Below are 15,625 nucleotides of genomic sequence, written 5' to 3'. Positions count from 1 at the left end.
GTTAGCGTCCTGGGGAGTGGCAGCTGGCAGGATGGGAGGCACTCCATCAGGGGCCGACAGCTCCAGACTGGCACGCAGGCGGGTGGGCGAGAGCGGCGGGGTGGCCCAGGATGGGGGACGGGTGGGGTGGGCCGTGTGCAGCCCCCTGAGCCTGCTCTGCTCTCGCTGAGAGCCCCCTGCCTGCCCGCTGCCCCTGCAGAGCCCTGTGGCTGGGGGAGGGGACCTGGGAGGCGGGGTAGAGCTGCCTGGCATGTATGTTTGTGTGTGTGTATACTCGGGAGTGGGCGGCCAGCCCCGACAACAGGTGCCCCAGAGCCCCACTACTCCCAGCTCCAGGGCTGGGGTGACACAGGACGGCACAAGTGGAGGAGCCAGCACCACTGTCTTCATGGCCAGGGGCTGGAGCCGGTGCCCAAGGGTGGCAAGACCACATCTGCCCGGCAGCCTGACGGGCATGGAGGGCTCAGCAGAGTGGGTGAGTGAGCCCCCTGGTGAGTGCTCCCGGGCATAGGGGCAGATTCTGAGCTCTGGACCCTTCTCCCTGCGACTGGGCATGTGTCATCCTCTGGAGGTGTCAGGCTGCCATGGATGGGCTCTGACTATCCCCTCCTGGGTCCACCTCAGAGCTGGCAACAGCTTCTCCCCACACTCAGCTGCTGGGTGGGGTGTCCCCCTCGCCACCAGCATCCCCCCAGTGGCCCTGGATCTGGCGGAGCGAGGGCTGGTCCTGTGGAGGCCATGCCCTGTGGTGCTGGTAGGAGGGGCATCGGACAGCCGGGGCTGGGGAGGAGGGAGAGGTCACCTGGCCTGGGGTGACCATTTGCGAAGCCCTGGTGGCTCACCTCTTACAGTGAAAACTGCCTGTGGCTTCCCGGAAGGAGAATGCCCTGGCTGCAGGGATGCCGGGGCCCGTGCCCTCTGAGTTCCCTGGGCCGCTGCTGTGCTGGGACGTGACCTGTGCACCAGGGAGGACTGGGCGCGCCTGCACTCACCATGTGGACTGAGCAGGGCTGGGGGTGGGTGGTCCGGTGATGGGACAATTGCTTGTCCCCCACATCCCTCCAGGTGTCCTGGTCTGGGCTCAGGTTGATAGGAAAACCCAGGCCCCAGAGCTCAGGGACCCCCAACCCTTTACCCTGCCCAGCGGCCTCTCCGATGAGGCCGTTGCCTCATTAGTAAGTTCCCCGTTGTTCAAATTCCTTGCTTGGCAAAATGTAAGTGGAACATTTTTTTCCGAGTGTCAGTATGAAAAATGGTCGTTGCTGGGCTGTCACTGGGGCAGCTGCTCCGATTCTGAAGTGCGTATGGCTGATGCGGCAAAACTGGAGGGAAAACGTTCCGTGCACCTGAGTGACCCACGGGTGGGACGCAGCCTGAACACCCTCTGTGCCCGGGGCCCCTGCCCAGCTGGCTGGGCCACCTCTGGGTCTGGCTTCCCTGGCAGTGCCCAGGATGGTGCTCCAGGCCCCTAAGACAGGGAGTGCTCTGCCAGAGCAGTGGCCGCTCCTGTCCCAGGATCCTGGCCCTCGGTCTCAGTGGTGCTGAACCAGGATCCCGGCCCTCGGTCTCAGTGGTGCTGAACCAGGATCCCGGCCCTCGGTCTCACTGGTGCTGAACCAGGATCCCGGCCCTCGGTCTCACTGGTGCTGAACCAGGATCCCGGCCCTCGGTCTCACTGGTGCTGAACCAGGATCCCGGCCCTCGGTCTCAGTGGTGCTGAACCAGGATCCCGGCCCTCGGTCTCACTGGTGCTGAACCAGGATCCCGGCCCTCGGTCTCAGTGGTGCTGAACCAGGATCCCGGCCCTCGGTCTCAGTGGTGCTGAACCAGGATCCCGGCCCTCGGTCTCACTGGTGCTGAACCAGGATCCCGGCCCTCGGTCTCAGTGCTGCTGAACCAGGATCCCGGCCCTCGGTCTCAATGGTGCTGAACCAGGATCCCGGCCCTCAGTCTCAATGGTGCTGAACCAGGATCCCGGCCCTCAGTCTCAATGGTGCTGAACCAGGATCCCGGCCCTCAGTCTCAGTGGTGCTGAACCAGGATCCCGGCCCTCAGTCTCAATGGTGCTGAACCAGGATCCCGGCCCTCGGTCTCACTGGTGCTGAACCAGGATCCCGGCCCTCAGTCTCAGTGGTGCTGAACCAGGATCCCGGCCCTCAGTCTCACTGGTGCTGAACCAGGATCCCGGCCCTCAGTCTCAGTGGTGCTGACCTCTCACTTCGGATGCCGTGCTCCATCCTCTTGGTGGGCAGGGGACAACAGCTGTGCTGGGCAGCCCACACGTGCCATTGTCACCTGCAGTTGCCACCTGGCCAACGCTGGTTGATTGGGGAATGCTCTCATCCCTGCAGCCCCTGCAGCCATAGCTGGTGCCTCCTCCTCCAGGAAGGCCATGTGGATTGGCTCAGACCTCCTCCAGCCTCCTGTCAATGGCTCTCCATCCCCTGAGTCCAGCTGGCCCAGCCCGTTTTCAGACACAGCTAGGGGTGGCTCTTCCAAGAGGGTGCTGTGGTGGGGCGAGTCTGCCTTCCTGTTGACCCAGGGCCGTTTCTGTCGCTGGCCCTAAGGAACACACCCCACCCCTTGCCTTCTCCCGGGGACTCAGGCGTCTCAGGCATGTGTGTCCTGGCACACCGGGTTGCTGCCTGGCTGCGCAGCGGGGGTCTGATGGGCAGTGTGTGTAGCCCTCACCGCCTGCCCCCTGCAGGGGAGTACATCAAGACTTGGCGGCCACGGTACTTCCTCCTCAAGAATGACGGCACCTTCATTGGCTACAAAGAGCGGCCGCAGGACGTGGACCAACGCGAGGCCCCCCTCAACAACTTCTCTGTGGCACGTGAGTGTCCCCCTGGCCTCTCGGGGTTTGGATTTGGGAGTTGGCTGGAGCCCTTTATACCCACCAGGCCCCACAGTGGGGTGCCCTGCAGCCTCCGTGTCCTGGGCCAATGAGGAACGTGCACCGGCTGAGTGGGGGTCTCTGGGTCAAGTCCCAAGGCTGAGGCTGGCTGAGTGGGGGTCTCTGGGTGAGTCCCAAGGCTGAGGCTGGCTGAGTGGGGGTCTCTGGGTGAGTCCCAAGGCTGAGGCTGGCTGAGTGGGGGTCTCTGGGTCAAGTCCCAAGGCTGAGGCTGGCTGAGTGGGGTCTCTGGGTCAAGTCCCAAGGCTGAGGCTGGCTGAGTGGGGGTCTCTGGGTGAGTCCCAAGGCTGAGGCTGGCTGAGTGGGGGTCTCTGGGTGAGTCCCAAGGCTGAGGCTGGCTGAGTGGGGGTCTCTGGGTCAAGTCCCAAGGCTGAGGCTGGCTGAGTGGGGGTCTCTGGGTGAGTCCCAAGGCTGAGGCTGGCTGAGTGGGGGTCTCTGGGTGAGTCCCAAGGCTGAGGCTGGCTGAGTGGGGGTCTCTGGGTGAGTCCCAAGGCTGAGGCTGGCTGAGTGGGGGTCTCTGGGTCAAGTCCCAAGGCTGAGGCTGGCTGAGTGGGGGTCTCTGGGTGAGTCCCAAGGCTGAGGCTGGCTGAGTGGGGGTCTCTGGGTCAAGTCCCAAGGGTGAGGCTGGCTGAGTGGGGGTCTCTGGGTGAGTCCCAAGGCTGAGGCTGGCTGAGTGGGGGTCTCTGGGTCAAGTCCCAAGGCTGAGGCTGGCTGAGTGGGGGTCTCTGGGTGAGTCCCAAGGCTGAGGCTGGCTGAGTGGGGGTCTCTGGGTGAGTCCCAAGGCTGAGGCTGGCTGAGTGGGGGTCTCTGGGTGAGTCCCAAGGCTGAGGCTGGCTGAGTGGGGGTCTCTGGGTGAGTCCCAAGGCTGAGGCTGGCTGAGTGGGGGTCTCTGGGTCAAGTCCCAAGGGTGAGGCTGGCTGAGTGGGGGTCTCTGGGTGAGTCCCAAGGCTGAGGCTGGCTGAGTGGGGGTCTCTGGGTCAAGTCCCAAGGCTGAGGCTGGCTGAGTGGGGGTCTCTGGGTGAGTCCCAAGGCTGAGGCTGGCTGAGTGGGGGTCTCTGGGTCAAGTCCCAAGGCTGAGGCTGGCTGAGTGGGGGTCTCTGGGTGAGTCCCAAGGCTGAGGCTGGCTGAGTGGGGGTCTCTGGGTCAAGTCCCAAGGCTGAGGCTGGCTGAGTGGGGGTCTCTGGGTGAGTCCCAAGGCTGAGGCTGGCTGAGTGGGGGTCTCTGGGTCAAGTCCCAAGGCTGAGGCTGGCTGAGTGGGGGTCTCTGGGTGAGTCCCAAGGCTGAGGCTGGCTGAGTGGGGGTCTCTGGGTCAAGTCCCAAGGCTGAGGCTGGCTGAGTGGGGGTCTCTGGGTGAGTCCCAAGGCTGAGGCTGGCTGAGTGGGGGTCTCTGGGTCAAGTCCCAAGGGTGAGGCTGGCTGAGTGGGGGTCTCTGGGTGAGTCCCAAGGCTGAGGCTGGCTGAGTGGGGGTCTCTGGGTGAGTCCCAAGGCTGAGGCTGGCTGAGTGGGGGTCTCTGGGTCAAGTCCCAAGGCTGAGGCTGGCTGAGTGGGGGTCTCTGGGTGAGTCCCAAGGCTGAGGCTGGCTGAGTGGGGGTCTCTGGGTCAAGTCCCAAGGCTGAGGCTGGCTGAGTGGGGGTCTCTGGGTGAGTCCCAAGGCTGAGGCTGGCTGAGTGGGGGTCTCTGGGTCAAGTCCCAAGGCTGAGGCTGGCTGAGTGGGGGTCTCTGGGTGAGTCCCAAGGCTGAGGCTGGCTGAGTGGGGGTCTCTGGGTCAAGTCCCAAGGCTGAGGCTGGCTGAGTGGGGGTCTCTGGGTGAGTCCCAAGGCTGAGGCTGGCTGAGTGGGGGTCTCTGGGTCAAGTCCCAAGGCTGAGGCTGGCTGAGTGGGGGTCTCTGGGTGAGTCCCAAGGCTGAGGCTGGCTGAGTGGGGGTCTCTGGGTGAGTCCCAAGGCTGAGGCTGGCTGAGTGGGGGTCTCTGGGTGAGTCCCAAGGCTGAGGCTGGCTGAGTGGGGGTCTCTGGGTCAAGTCCCAAGGCTGAGGCTGGCTGAGTGGGGGTCTCTGGGTGAGTCCCAAGGCTGAGGCTGGCTGAGTGGGGGTCTCTGGGTCAAGTCCCAAGGCTGAGGCTGGCTGAGTGGGGGTCTCTGGGTGAGTCCCAAGGCTGAGGCTGGCTGAGTGGGGGTCTCTGGGTCAAGTCCCAAGGCTGAGGCTGGCTGGGCGGCGGGGGTGGGGAGGTCTCTGGGTCGAGGCCCAAGGCTGGCTGATCATGGAGTAGTTACCTGATGTCCTTGCTCTGGAGACTGGAGGGTCCAGCCAAGGGGCAGCAGAACCCGGCCTCAGAGTGGATGGCTGACCCGGGGGCCGTCCTCCAAGGCAGGAAGATGGAGCCCATCAGGGCCTCTCCCTGGGAAACCCCATGGGTGAGGGGGCAGGAGTACATGGGGTATCACCCCAGGAAGAGCTTGTGCCTCTCCCTGCAGACTCTCGGCCCCCAGACCCTGTGGCGGGGCCTTTGCTTCCCCCGTGTCAGGCTTGCTCAAGGAGGGGCGGGTGCAGAAAGGCCAGTGGGGGACCTTGGCTGGAGCATCCAGTGAAAGAGATGTGGCTGTCCCTACACCCTGCTGTGACTTTATTCCCTACCTATAGTGGGGCAGGTGCAACCCGACCCATGTCAGACAGGGACCCAGGTGTGGAGGCCAGGCACCCTGCTGGGTGGGAGGCTGGGGGCACGTGGGCCTCCCGGCCTGGTCTCTCTTTTCTGTATCCCTGCCCTGGAGCCCAGCTCTGCCCAGGGCAGCCAGGGACACAGGCTGGGTGTGCAGGTATGATTGAGTGGCTAATTAGGGCCCAGTTGTGGGACATCCATGTGGTGGGGCTGGTTAACTGCAGGCTTCCAGGGTCTGTCTCAGCCAGGGCTGATCCTAGGTTCCGTCCCCGAGTGCTGCATGGGGCCCTCCCTGCTTTGAAGCCGGCGGTCCTCTAACTCCCCTGCCCTTGCTGGGTCCCCAGGTTCTGGTCCAGGGTCTGGGAGCTGGTTAAATGCAGGGAGTGCCTCTCCAGGCTGGACAGGGAGGGACTCCCAGCCTTGGTACCTCAGGTATAAGGGGAGGTTGGGTCAGTCTGGCACCCTGGCTGCTAGGTGGGCTGTGGCCCGCAAACCCCGCCCTGAAGCTTCTAGAGGGTCTTGCAAAGCCCCAGGCTGAGGGGCTGGGGTGGGGGTGGGGCTTACCAGGACCTGGTTCTTGTGAGCCGGGGATTCCTCCCCTGGCTCTTCCAGCCTCAGTCCAGCAGCAGCAGGGCAGCCTGGGAGAGTAGGGGATCCTGGGGGTGAGGGAAGACCAGGAAGGCAGACGCCCCCATCCCCTCACAGCCTTGTAACCACACAGGAGACTCACTGTGACTTGTCTCATGCCCTCCCCAGCACCTCCTCGGTTGGGGTTGGGGGCTTCAGATATCAGGGAGAGGCTGGGGACCCCCTGTGTGCCCGGTGGCACTGGGACTGGCCCTTGCTGGGGGCAATGCTGTGGATGTGTTCCCCAGACCAAGGGCATCAGGAAGGACGGAGGAAGGGAGCTCTCTGGAGGGGCACACGGTGGGCACCAGCCGGCAGTGTTGCCTGAGCAGCAGGCAAGGCTGGGGCCTTCAGATGAGGCCATAGGTGGGCGGCGTGGAGCGCCTGGCCAAGGAGCAGAGCTGGGTTGGGGGCTGTGCTGGGTCTGCCCAGGGCTTTTCCCTGCAGTGGGCTCCAGACTGGCCTTGGGGATGGTGTTCTAGCTTGTAGCTTGTAGACTGGACTGTCCAGGACCAAATGGAGGTGGGTGTGCCAGGACTGCACACGGCTTTTCCACGGCCCCTGCCTGTGTTGACACAGGCCACCCTCCCCACCAGGCTTGTCCCGAGCCCTCTCCTGGCCCCCAGGCCTGGAAGACAGCTCCCTCGCTGCTTGGCTGGGCCCCCTTGTGGTTACCAGGGCCCCATGCTGGAATGTCAGAGCCCCCTCACTGGCCCCTGAACCCCCTCCCGCTTTGCACAGGCTGGGCCAGAGCCTGCCAAGGAGCCCCAGCAGCTGCACGCTCCACTCATACCTCTCAGGGCCCTGCGCATTCCCACAGCCCCCAGCTGTGGGTGTACATGCTGTAGGTGTGGCTGTGCTCCAGGTGTACATGTGCCCCGTGTGTGTGCTCTGGGTGTGGCTGTGCTCCAGGTGTACATGTGCCCCACGTGTGTGTGTGCTCCGGGTGTGGCTGTGCTCCAGGTGTACATGTGCCCCGTGTGTGTGCTCTGGGTGTGGCTGTGCTCCAGGTGTACATGTGCCCCGTGTGTGTGCTCCAGGTGTACATGTGCCCCGTGTGTGTGCTCTGGGTGTGGCTGTGCTCCAGGTGTACATGTGCCCCGTGTGTGTGCTCCAGGTGTACATGTGCCCCGTGTGTGTGCTCCGGGTGTGGCTGTGCTCCAGGTGTACATGTGCCCCACGTGTGTGTGCTCCAGGTGTACATGTGCCCCACGTGTGTGTGCTCCAGGTGTGGTTGTGCTCCAGGTGTACATGTGCCCCACGTGTGTGTGCTCCAGGTGTACATGTGCCCCACGTGTGTGTGCTCCAGGTGTACATGTGCCCCGTGTGTGTGCGCTCCAGGTGTGGTTGTGCTCCAGGTGTACATGTGCCCCGTGTGTGTGCTCCGGGTGTGGCTGTGCTCCAGGTGTACATGTGCCCCACGTGTGTGCGCTCCGCGTGTGGCTGTGCTCCAGGTGTACATGTGCCCCGTGTGTGTGCGCTCCAGGTGTGGCTGTGCTCCAGGTGTACATGTGCCCCAAGTGTGTGTGCTCCGGGTGTGGCTGTGCTCCAGGTGTGCATGTGCCCCAAGTGTGTGTGCTCCAGCTGTGGCTGTGCTCCAGGTGTGCATGTGCCCCGTGTGTGTGCTCCAGCTGTGGCTGTGCTCCAGGTGTACATGTGCCCCATGTGTGTGTGCTCCAGCTGTGGTTGTGCTCCAGGTGTACATGTGCCCCAAGTGTGTGTGCTCCAGGTGTACATGTGCCCCATGTGTGTGTGCTCCAGCTGTGGTTGTGCTCCAGGTGTACATGTGCCCCAAGTGTGTGTGCTTCAGGTGTACATGTGCCCCGTGTGTGTGCTCCAGCTGTGGCTGTGCTCCAGGTGTACATGTGCCCCGTGTGTGTGTGCTCCAGCTGTGGCTGTGCTCCAGGTGTACATGTGCCCCGTGTGTGTGTGCTCCAGGTGTGGTTGTGCTCCAGGTGTACATGTGCCCTGTGTGTGTGTGCTCCAGCTGTGGCTGTGCTCCAGGTGTACATGTGCCCCGTGTGTGTGTGCTCCAGGTGTGGTTCTGCTCCAGGTGTACATGTGCCCCAAGTGTGTGTGCTCCAGGTGTACATGTGCCCCGTGTGTGTGTGCTCCGGGTGTGGTTGTGCTCCAGGTGTACATGTGCCCCGTGTGTGTGTGCTCCGGGTGTGGTTGTGCTCCAGGTGTACATGTGCCCCGTGTGTGTGCGCTCCGGGTGTGGTTGTGCTCCAGGTGTACATGTGCCCCGTGTGTGTGTGCTCCGGGTGTGGCTGTGCTCCAGGTGTGCATGTGCCCCAAGTGTGTGTGTGCTCCAGGTGTGTGCTCCAGGTGTGGTTGTGCTCCAGGTATACATGTGCCCCGTGTGTGTGCTCCAGGTGTACATGTGCCCCGTGTGTGTGTGCTCCAGGTGTGGTTGTGCTCCAGGTGTACATGTGCCCCGTGTGTGTGTGCTCCAGGTGTGGTTGTGCTCCAGGTGTACATGTGCCCCGTGTGTGTGTGCTCCAGCTGTGGCTGTGCTCCAGGTGTACATGTGCCCCGTGTGTGTGTGCTCCAGCTGTGGCTGTGCTCCAGGTGTACATGTGCCCCGTGTGTGTGCGCTCCAGGTGTGGTTGTGCTCCAGGTGTACATGTGCCCCAAGTGTGTGTGCTCCAGGTGTACATGTGCCCCGTGTGTGTGTGTGCTCCGGGTGTGGTTGTGCTCCAGGTGTACATGTGCCCCGTGTGTGTGTGCTCCGGGTGTGGTTGTGCTCCAGGTGTACATGTGCCCCGTGTGTGTGTGCTCCGGGTGTGGCTGTGCTCCAGGTGTGCATGTGCCCCAAGTGTGTGTGTGCTCCAGGTGTGTGCTCCAGGTGTGGTTGTGCTCCAGGTATACATGTGCCCCGTGTGTGTGCTCCAGGTGTACATGTGCCCCGTGTGTGTGTGTGCTCCAGGTGTACATGTGCCCCAAGTGTGTGTGTGCTCCAGGTGTGGCTGTGCTCCAGGTGTACATGTGCCCCGTGTGTGTGTGCGCTCCAGGTGTGCATGTGCCCCAAGTGTGTGTGTGCTCCAGGTGTGGCTGTGCTCCAGGTGTACATGTGCCCCGTGTGTGTGTGCTCCAGGTGTGCATGTGCCCCAAGTGTGTGTGTGCTCCAGGTGTGGCTGTGCTCCAGGTATACATGTGCCCCGTGTGTGTGTGCTCCAGGTGTGTGCTCTGGGTGTGGCTGTGCTCCAGGTATACATGTGCCCCGTGTGTGTGTGCTCCAGGTGTACATGTGCCCCGTGTGTGTGTGCTCCAGGTGTACATGTGCCCCAAGTGTGTGTGTGCTCCAGGTGTGTGCTCCAGGTGTGGCTGTGCTCCAGGTGTACATGTGCCCCGTGTGTGTGTGTGCTCCAGGTGTACATGTGCCCCGTGTGTGTGTGCTCCAGGTGTACATGTGCCCCAAGTGTGTGTGTGCTCCAGGTGTGTGCTCTAGGTGTGGTTGTGTCCCAGGTGTACATGTGCCCCATGTGTGGCTGTGCCCCAGGTGTACATGTGCCCCGTGTGTGTGTGCGCTCCAGGTGTGCATGTGCCCCAAGTGTGTGTGCTCCAGGTGTGGCTGTGCTCCAGGTGTACATGTGCCCCGTGTGTGTGTGCGCTCCAGGTGTGCATGTGCCCCAAGTGTGTGTGTGCTCCAGGTGTGGCTGTGCTCCAGGTGTACATGTGCCCCGTGTGTGTGTGTGCTCCAGGTGTACATGTGCCCCGTGTGTGTGTGCGCTCCAGGTGTGCATGTGCCCCAAGTGTGTGTGTGCTCCAGGTGTGGCTGTGCCCCAGGTGTACATGTGCCCCGTGTGTGCTCCAGGTGTGTGCTCTAGTGTGGTTGTGTCCCAGGTGTACATGTGTGTGTGCTCTGGGTGTGGCAGTGCTCCAGGTGTGGTTGTGCTCCAGGTGTACATGTGCCCCGTGTGTGTGTGCTCCAGGTGTGGTTGTGTCCCAGGTGTACATGTGCCCCATGTGTGGCTGTGCCCCAGGTGTACATGTGCCCCGTGTGTGTGCTCCAGGTGTGGCTGTGCTCCAGGTGTACATGCCCCAGGTGTGTGCGCTCCAGGTGTGCATGTGCTCTATGTGTGTGTCTTCCAGTTGTGTGTGTGTTCCAGGTGTGGCTGTGTCCCAGGTGTGTGTGTGCTTCAGGTGTGTGTGTTATCCAGGTGGTTGTATTTCCCAGGTACTCAGGGTGAGTTTGGGAAAATAGCAGGACATTTCTACACCAGGGGGGACAAGCTGATTTCCCAGGTGGCCCCCTCATGCCAGCCCCTCTGTGGGGTCTCCATACCCCTCATCATCTGAGGCCTGGCGCACAATGGAGCTCAGAGACTGAAGGAAGGAAGGAAGGGCTGTAGGAGGGGATGATGGTGTGCGGTTGACCTGACTCTGGGTCAGATGTCCCATGGGGCTGCCTCAACCTGGAGTGGAGTGTCCGAGCTGGAACGGGGGTCCTAGCCCCACTCTGTGAGGCGAGAAACTGAGACTTGGAGTGAAGAAGAGATGGGGCTTCCCAGGACCTGGTGGGTGGAGTGCAAGGAGACCCAGCTGGTGTGGCTGGGTCTGTGGTGAGGCCCTGGGAGGGGAGGGGGACGCATGCAGACAGAGGCGCCTGCCCGCCCGCAGAGTGCCAGCTGATGAAGACGGAGCGGCCCCGGCCCAACACCTTCATCATCCGCTGCCTGCAGTGGACCACCGTCATCGAGCGCACCTTCCACGTGGAGACGCCTGAGGAGCGGTACGCGGGCTGCAGCGGCTAGGCCGGGCAGCTTGGGCAGCCCCAGTGTCTAGGAGGGACACGGGGATGGTGGGTGCTGGCCTCATTCCCCAGTGCTCCTAGGCCCTCCTCAGAGCCTAGCTTGGAAACTGGCCCAGTCCTGCCTGGGGTGTTTTGGTGGGGAAACTGAGGCTGGAGATAAAAACTGGGTAGGGGCCAGGTGCGGTGGCTCACATCTGTAATCTCAGCACTTTTGGAGGCCGAGGCAGGTGGATCACCTGAGGTCAGGAGTTGGGAGACCAGCCTGGCCAACATGGTGAAACCCCATCTCTGCTTAAAATACAAAACTTAGCTGGGTATGGTGGTGGGCACCTGTAATCCCAGCTACTCTGAAGGCTGAGGCACAAGAATCACTTGAACCCAGGAGGCGGAGGCTGCAGTGAGCTGAGATTGCACCACTGCTCTGCAGCCTGGGTGATAAAGCAAGACTGTCTCTAAAAAAGAAAAACCTGAGGCTGGGCATGGTGGCTCACACCTGTAATCCCAGCACTTTGGGAGGCCGAGGCGGGTGGATCACAAGGTCAAGAGATCGAGACCATCCTGGTCAACATGATGAAACCCCATCTCTACTAAAAATACAAAAAATTAGCTGGGCATGGTGGCGCATGCCTGTAATCCCAGCTACTCGGGAGGCTGAGGCAGGAGAATTGCCTGAACCCAGGAGGCGGAGGTTGCGGTGAGCCGAGATCGCGCCATTGCACTCCAGCCTGGGTAACAAGAGTGAAACTTCGTCTCAAACAAACAAACAAACAAACACCCCGATGGGAGAGGGCAAGTCTGGCTCGGAGGCGGCATCCTGCTGGGGGGTGGAGCCTTGGTGCCCCCAGTGCAGGAGAGCTTACTGACCTTGAGTGTGTGTGGCCAGCCCAGGTCAAGGTGGCTTCCTCAGGGCTGTCTTTGGGGACCCCGACAGCTGTGGGGCCATGCTTGCCAGGCTGGTGGGTGGCTGACAGCCATGGGGTGGAGCTCCTGACCCAGCTGTGGCCTCACCTGAGCTCCCGCAGGGAGGAGTGGACAACTGCCATCCAGACAGTGGCTGATGGACTTAAAAAGCAAGAGGAGGAGATGATGGACTTCCGGTCAGGCTCACCCAGTGACAACTCGGGGGCTGAAGAGATGGAGGTGTCGCTGGCCAAGCCCAGGCACCGAGTGGTGAGGCCTGTCCCCACATCTCTGCCTGTGCCGGGGGCCGCGTTGGGTGTGGAGGGCTGGGTGGGTCATGGTCCCAGCTCAGCCCAGGAGAAACTTGGTACTCCGCAGTATCCCCAGCTCGGCGGGTTTTCCGTGTGAGCGCAGCCGCCTCCCAGGTGGGTCCCCTTCCCTATGTCAGAGGAAAAGTGGGGCTGCCGAGGCCTCCCAGGACAGTGTTACCCCATTCTTTCCCGAACCCCACACTCTGAGCTGGGGCCACAGCCCTGTGTTTCCTGTAAGCCTGGAGTCCCCACTGAGCCCAGCAGGTCACAAGGTGTGAAGCAGGGGACCCTCCTGCCTCCGTCTAAAGTCTGCTGAGGGTGACTCTGGGGCCCCTCATGCCGATCAGCTGGGCACTGTGGGCAGTGCCGCCTGCTGACCCAGGTGCTTGCCTGCAGACCATGAATGAGTTTGAGTACCTGAAGCTGCTGGGCAAGGGCACTTTCGGGAAGGTGATCCTGGTGAAGGAGAAGGCCACGGGCCGCTACTACGCCATGAAGATCCTCAAGAAGGAGGTCATCGTGGCCAAGGTGGGGCCGGGGCGGCTGGGTGGGTGGGGACGAGGGCACGGGGTGGCAGCTCACCCAGCCATCCCTTACAGGACGAGGTGGCCCACACACTCACTGAGAACAGAGTCCTGCAGAACTCCAGGCACCCCTTCCTCACGGTGAGTGGGAGCCCAGATGGGGCGGTGTCTCGGGGGTGCTGTCCTGTGTTCTGGGGCACGTGAGGGCTTTAGGCACTCAGACTCCGCTGCTGGTGAGACAGGCCTGCCCGAGGTCAGGCTGTGGGGTTGCTGGGTGTGGGCTGGGGGGCTGTGCTCACCGCCCCCATGTACAGACAGGTGGGGCAGGTGGCCCCGGCTAGGTGTGTCCGTCCTGGGGACTTGGCCCAGGAGGTGTTTAGTTCTGCTTGGTTAGTTCCGGGTCACTGTTTGGAGGCAATTCTCCCGCAGATGGGGGCTTTGCAAAAGCACAGCCACCTGTGGTGGAAGGCGTGCAGGTGGCTGTGCCTGGGAGGTGCATCTGGGCCCCTTGCAGAGGTCCCAGCCCAGCCTGGAGATCTGGGCCCCAGCCACCTGGCTAACCTTTCAAACGCTCCTTGGAGCCTGAGGGGCTTCCTGGGGCCCAGCTTGATGGTGGTGTGGTGCGGGGCGGCGTGGGCGGGGCGGCCATCCTGCCCCAAGTGGGGGCCGCAGTTCCAGCTCTGCTTCCTCGCAGGCCCTGAAGTATTCCTTCCAGACCCACGACCGCCTCTGCTTCGTCATGGAGTACGCCAATGGCGGCGAGGTAGGGGCTGGGGCTGCGGGGGACGGGCCTCCGGGCCTGTGGGCTCAGCCCTGGCAGCTGCGCTGCCCATGGTGGGGCTGGTTCTTCCCAGAGCCTCGGCTGCTCTGCACGGCCCGGGACGGTGCTCCCTGCAGGGTGGGTGGTGATGCCTGCCCTGGGGTGACTTGTTCCTGCTGAGTTAGGGCTTCTGATGCTTTCCAGGCCCCCGAGCTCTCTGGGGGCTGGTCCCTTCCCTGTGCCCAATGCCCTGAGACCCTGCCTGAGAAAAAGCCCTGCAGGCCGCGGGGGCACAGGCCCTGGCCGTGCCTCAGGTCGCACCTCCCGCAGCTCTTCTTCCACCTGTCCCGTGAGCGTGTGTTCTCCGAGGACCGGGCCCGCTTCTATGGCGCCGAGATCGTGTCAGCCCTGGACTACCTGCACTCGGAGAAGAACGTGGTGTACCGGGACCTCAAGGTGCAGCCACGGGCAGGCGGGGGGGCAGGGCCCTAGGGGCCTGGCGGTGCTGACCTTGAGGCCACCTTGCCCTCAGCTGGAGAACCTCATGCTGGACAAGGACGGGCACATCAAGATCACAGACTTCGGGCTGTGTAAGGAGGGGATCAAGGACGGTGCCACCATGAAGACCTTCTGCGGCACTCCTGAGTACCTGGCCCCCGAGGTGTGCACCCACCTGCCTGCATATGCGTCGCTGCGTCCCCGTGTCCCGAGCACACACAGCGCCATGTCCTCTCTGCCCCAAGCACATGACCACACCTCCCCCGGGAGTGTCCCAGACACCCTCTGATGCTGAGTCCCGCCCGTCTGCCACCTGTGCAGGTGCTGGAGGACAATGACTACGGCCGCGCGGTGGACTGGTGGGGGCTGGGCGTGGTCATGTACGAGATGATGTGTGGCCGCCTGCCCTTCTACAACCAGGACCACGAGAAGCTCTTTGAGCTCATCCTCATGGAGGAGATCCGCTTCCCACGCACGCTCGGCCCTGAGGCCAAGTCTTTGCTGTCAGGGCTGCTGAAGAAGGACCCCAAGCAGAGGTGAGGGCCACCCACCCCAGCTGCAGGCTCTGCCTCCACCCCTCACCCCCAGTCTGCAGCTGCCCCTGCGCGAGGGGGTCCTGGCACCTTCCAGACCACGCTGATGGCCATAGCTTGATGTCCTTGGCCAGGGTTGATCTGCCAAAGCCCCAGGCCCAGGCAGAGTGGCTAGACAGGCCAGGGCATTTGAGCCTCTGTCCCCAACCCTGCAGCCCCCACACCCACTTGGGACACCCCTGCCCTGCTGTGAGACCTGGGGTGCTTCGCTACCCACAGCTGCTCAGATGCTGCACCACTGGCTCCCCTCCCCAGCCCCAGAATGCCCTGTCCAATGGGCCGTGTGTTACAGCAGGAGGAAGGGGCCTGAGCCTGAGGCCTGGGGGTGGCAGTACCAACACTGTGGCCTTGTTTCCTGCCCACAGGCTGGGTGGGGGCTCCGAGGACGCCAAGGAGATCATGCAGCACCGCTTCTTTGCCGGCATTGCGTGGCAGCACGTGTACGAGAAGAAGGTGCGGCCAGTCCCCGCGTATCCACACGCACATGGCACGCTCGTGGCATTCCCACACACTCATGCCCTCACCTTGGGAGCCTGTGCAGCCCCCCTGCACCAACCCCAGCGCCTGGTGCGCAGAGGGTCTGGCACTGCTGAGTTCGTCAGGAAACTGACCTGGTCCTTCTCACTTCCTCCTGCCCCTGGAGGTGTGTCACACCAAGTACCAGCCTTAGGGGTCGCTTCCCTGAGGCTGCGCAGGGAAGGCTGGCTGGTGGTAGACCAGGAGTGCTGCCCCTTGCTCTCCACCAGTTCCTCCTGTTGTCTGACCTCAGCCCCTTCTGCTGCAAGGAGAGCCCAGCCCTACTCTCTGGCTGTGCAGGGGCAGTTCTGGCACTGTCCAGAACTGTAGACTGGGGGAGTCCACCCTGGAAGGAGGGAGCTCTTTCTGACTGAGTTGCCATCTTGGAGGCTCATCTTTCAGGGACCCCAGGAGCCCTGGCCCTCATCTTGGCTGATGGGTCTGCAGCTGGGTTCAGAAGCCCACACTCTGGGTGCTGGGTGCCATCACCAGGTGTGCTTCTGACCACTTCCCAGCCTGCCCCTCCCTGAATGCCTGTCCTAGGCCACGTGCAGCTGGCTGGGCTGGGCAGC

At 63.0% G+C, this 15,625-nt stretch overlaps 1 protein-coding gene across 3 annotated transcripts in view; it reads left to right on the top strand.

Moving 5' to 3' along the window:
- Positions 1-15,625, top strand: part of AKT1 (AKT serine/threonine kinase 1) — a 30,340-nt gene that overhangs the window by 12,523 nt on the left and 2,192 nt on the right. The window contains exons 3-13 of one of the 3 annotated variants that reach the window (XM_035261695.3): positions 337-475; positions 2,708-2,836; positions 10,819-10,930; positions 11,974-12,121; positions 12,559-12,690; positions 12,762-12,827; positions 13,381-13,449; positions 13,777-13,902; positions 13,979-14,107; positions 14,266-14,480; positions 14,903-14,990. In XM_035261695.3, coding sequence (XP_035117586.1) covers positions 337-475; positions 2,708-2,836; positions 10,819-10,930; positions 11,974-12,121; positions 12,559-12,690; positions 12,762-12,827; positions 13,381-13,449; positions 13,777-13,902; positions 13,979-14,107; positions 14,266-14,480; positions 14,903-14,990 — 1,353 coding nt within the window. Of the gene's footprint in view, positions 1-330; positions 476-2,707; positions 2,837-10,818; positions 10,931-11,973; positions 12,122-12,558; positions 12,691-12,761; positions 12,828-13,380; positions 13,450-13,776; positions 13,903-13,978; positions 14,108-14,265; positions 14,481-14,902; positions 14,991-15,625 lie in introns of all 3 variants that reach the window. The other 2 variants (XM_035261694.3, XM_035261696.3) reach the window with 2 other exon arrangements.

This window comes from Callithrix jacchus, chromosome 8, assembly GCF_049354715.1.
Source record: "Callithrix jacchus isolate 240 chromosome 8, calJac240_pri, whole genome shotgun sequence".
NCBI lineage: Eukaryota > Metazoa > Chordata > Mammalia > Primates > Cebidae > Callithrix > Callithrix jacchus.
Note: the sequence above shows the minus strand (reverse complement) of the source record. Positions and strands in the feature narration are given on the sequence as shown.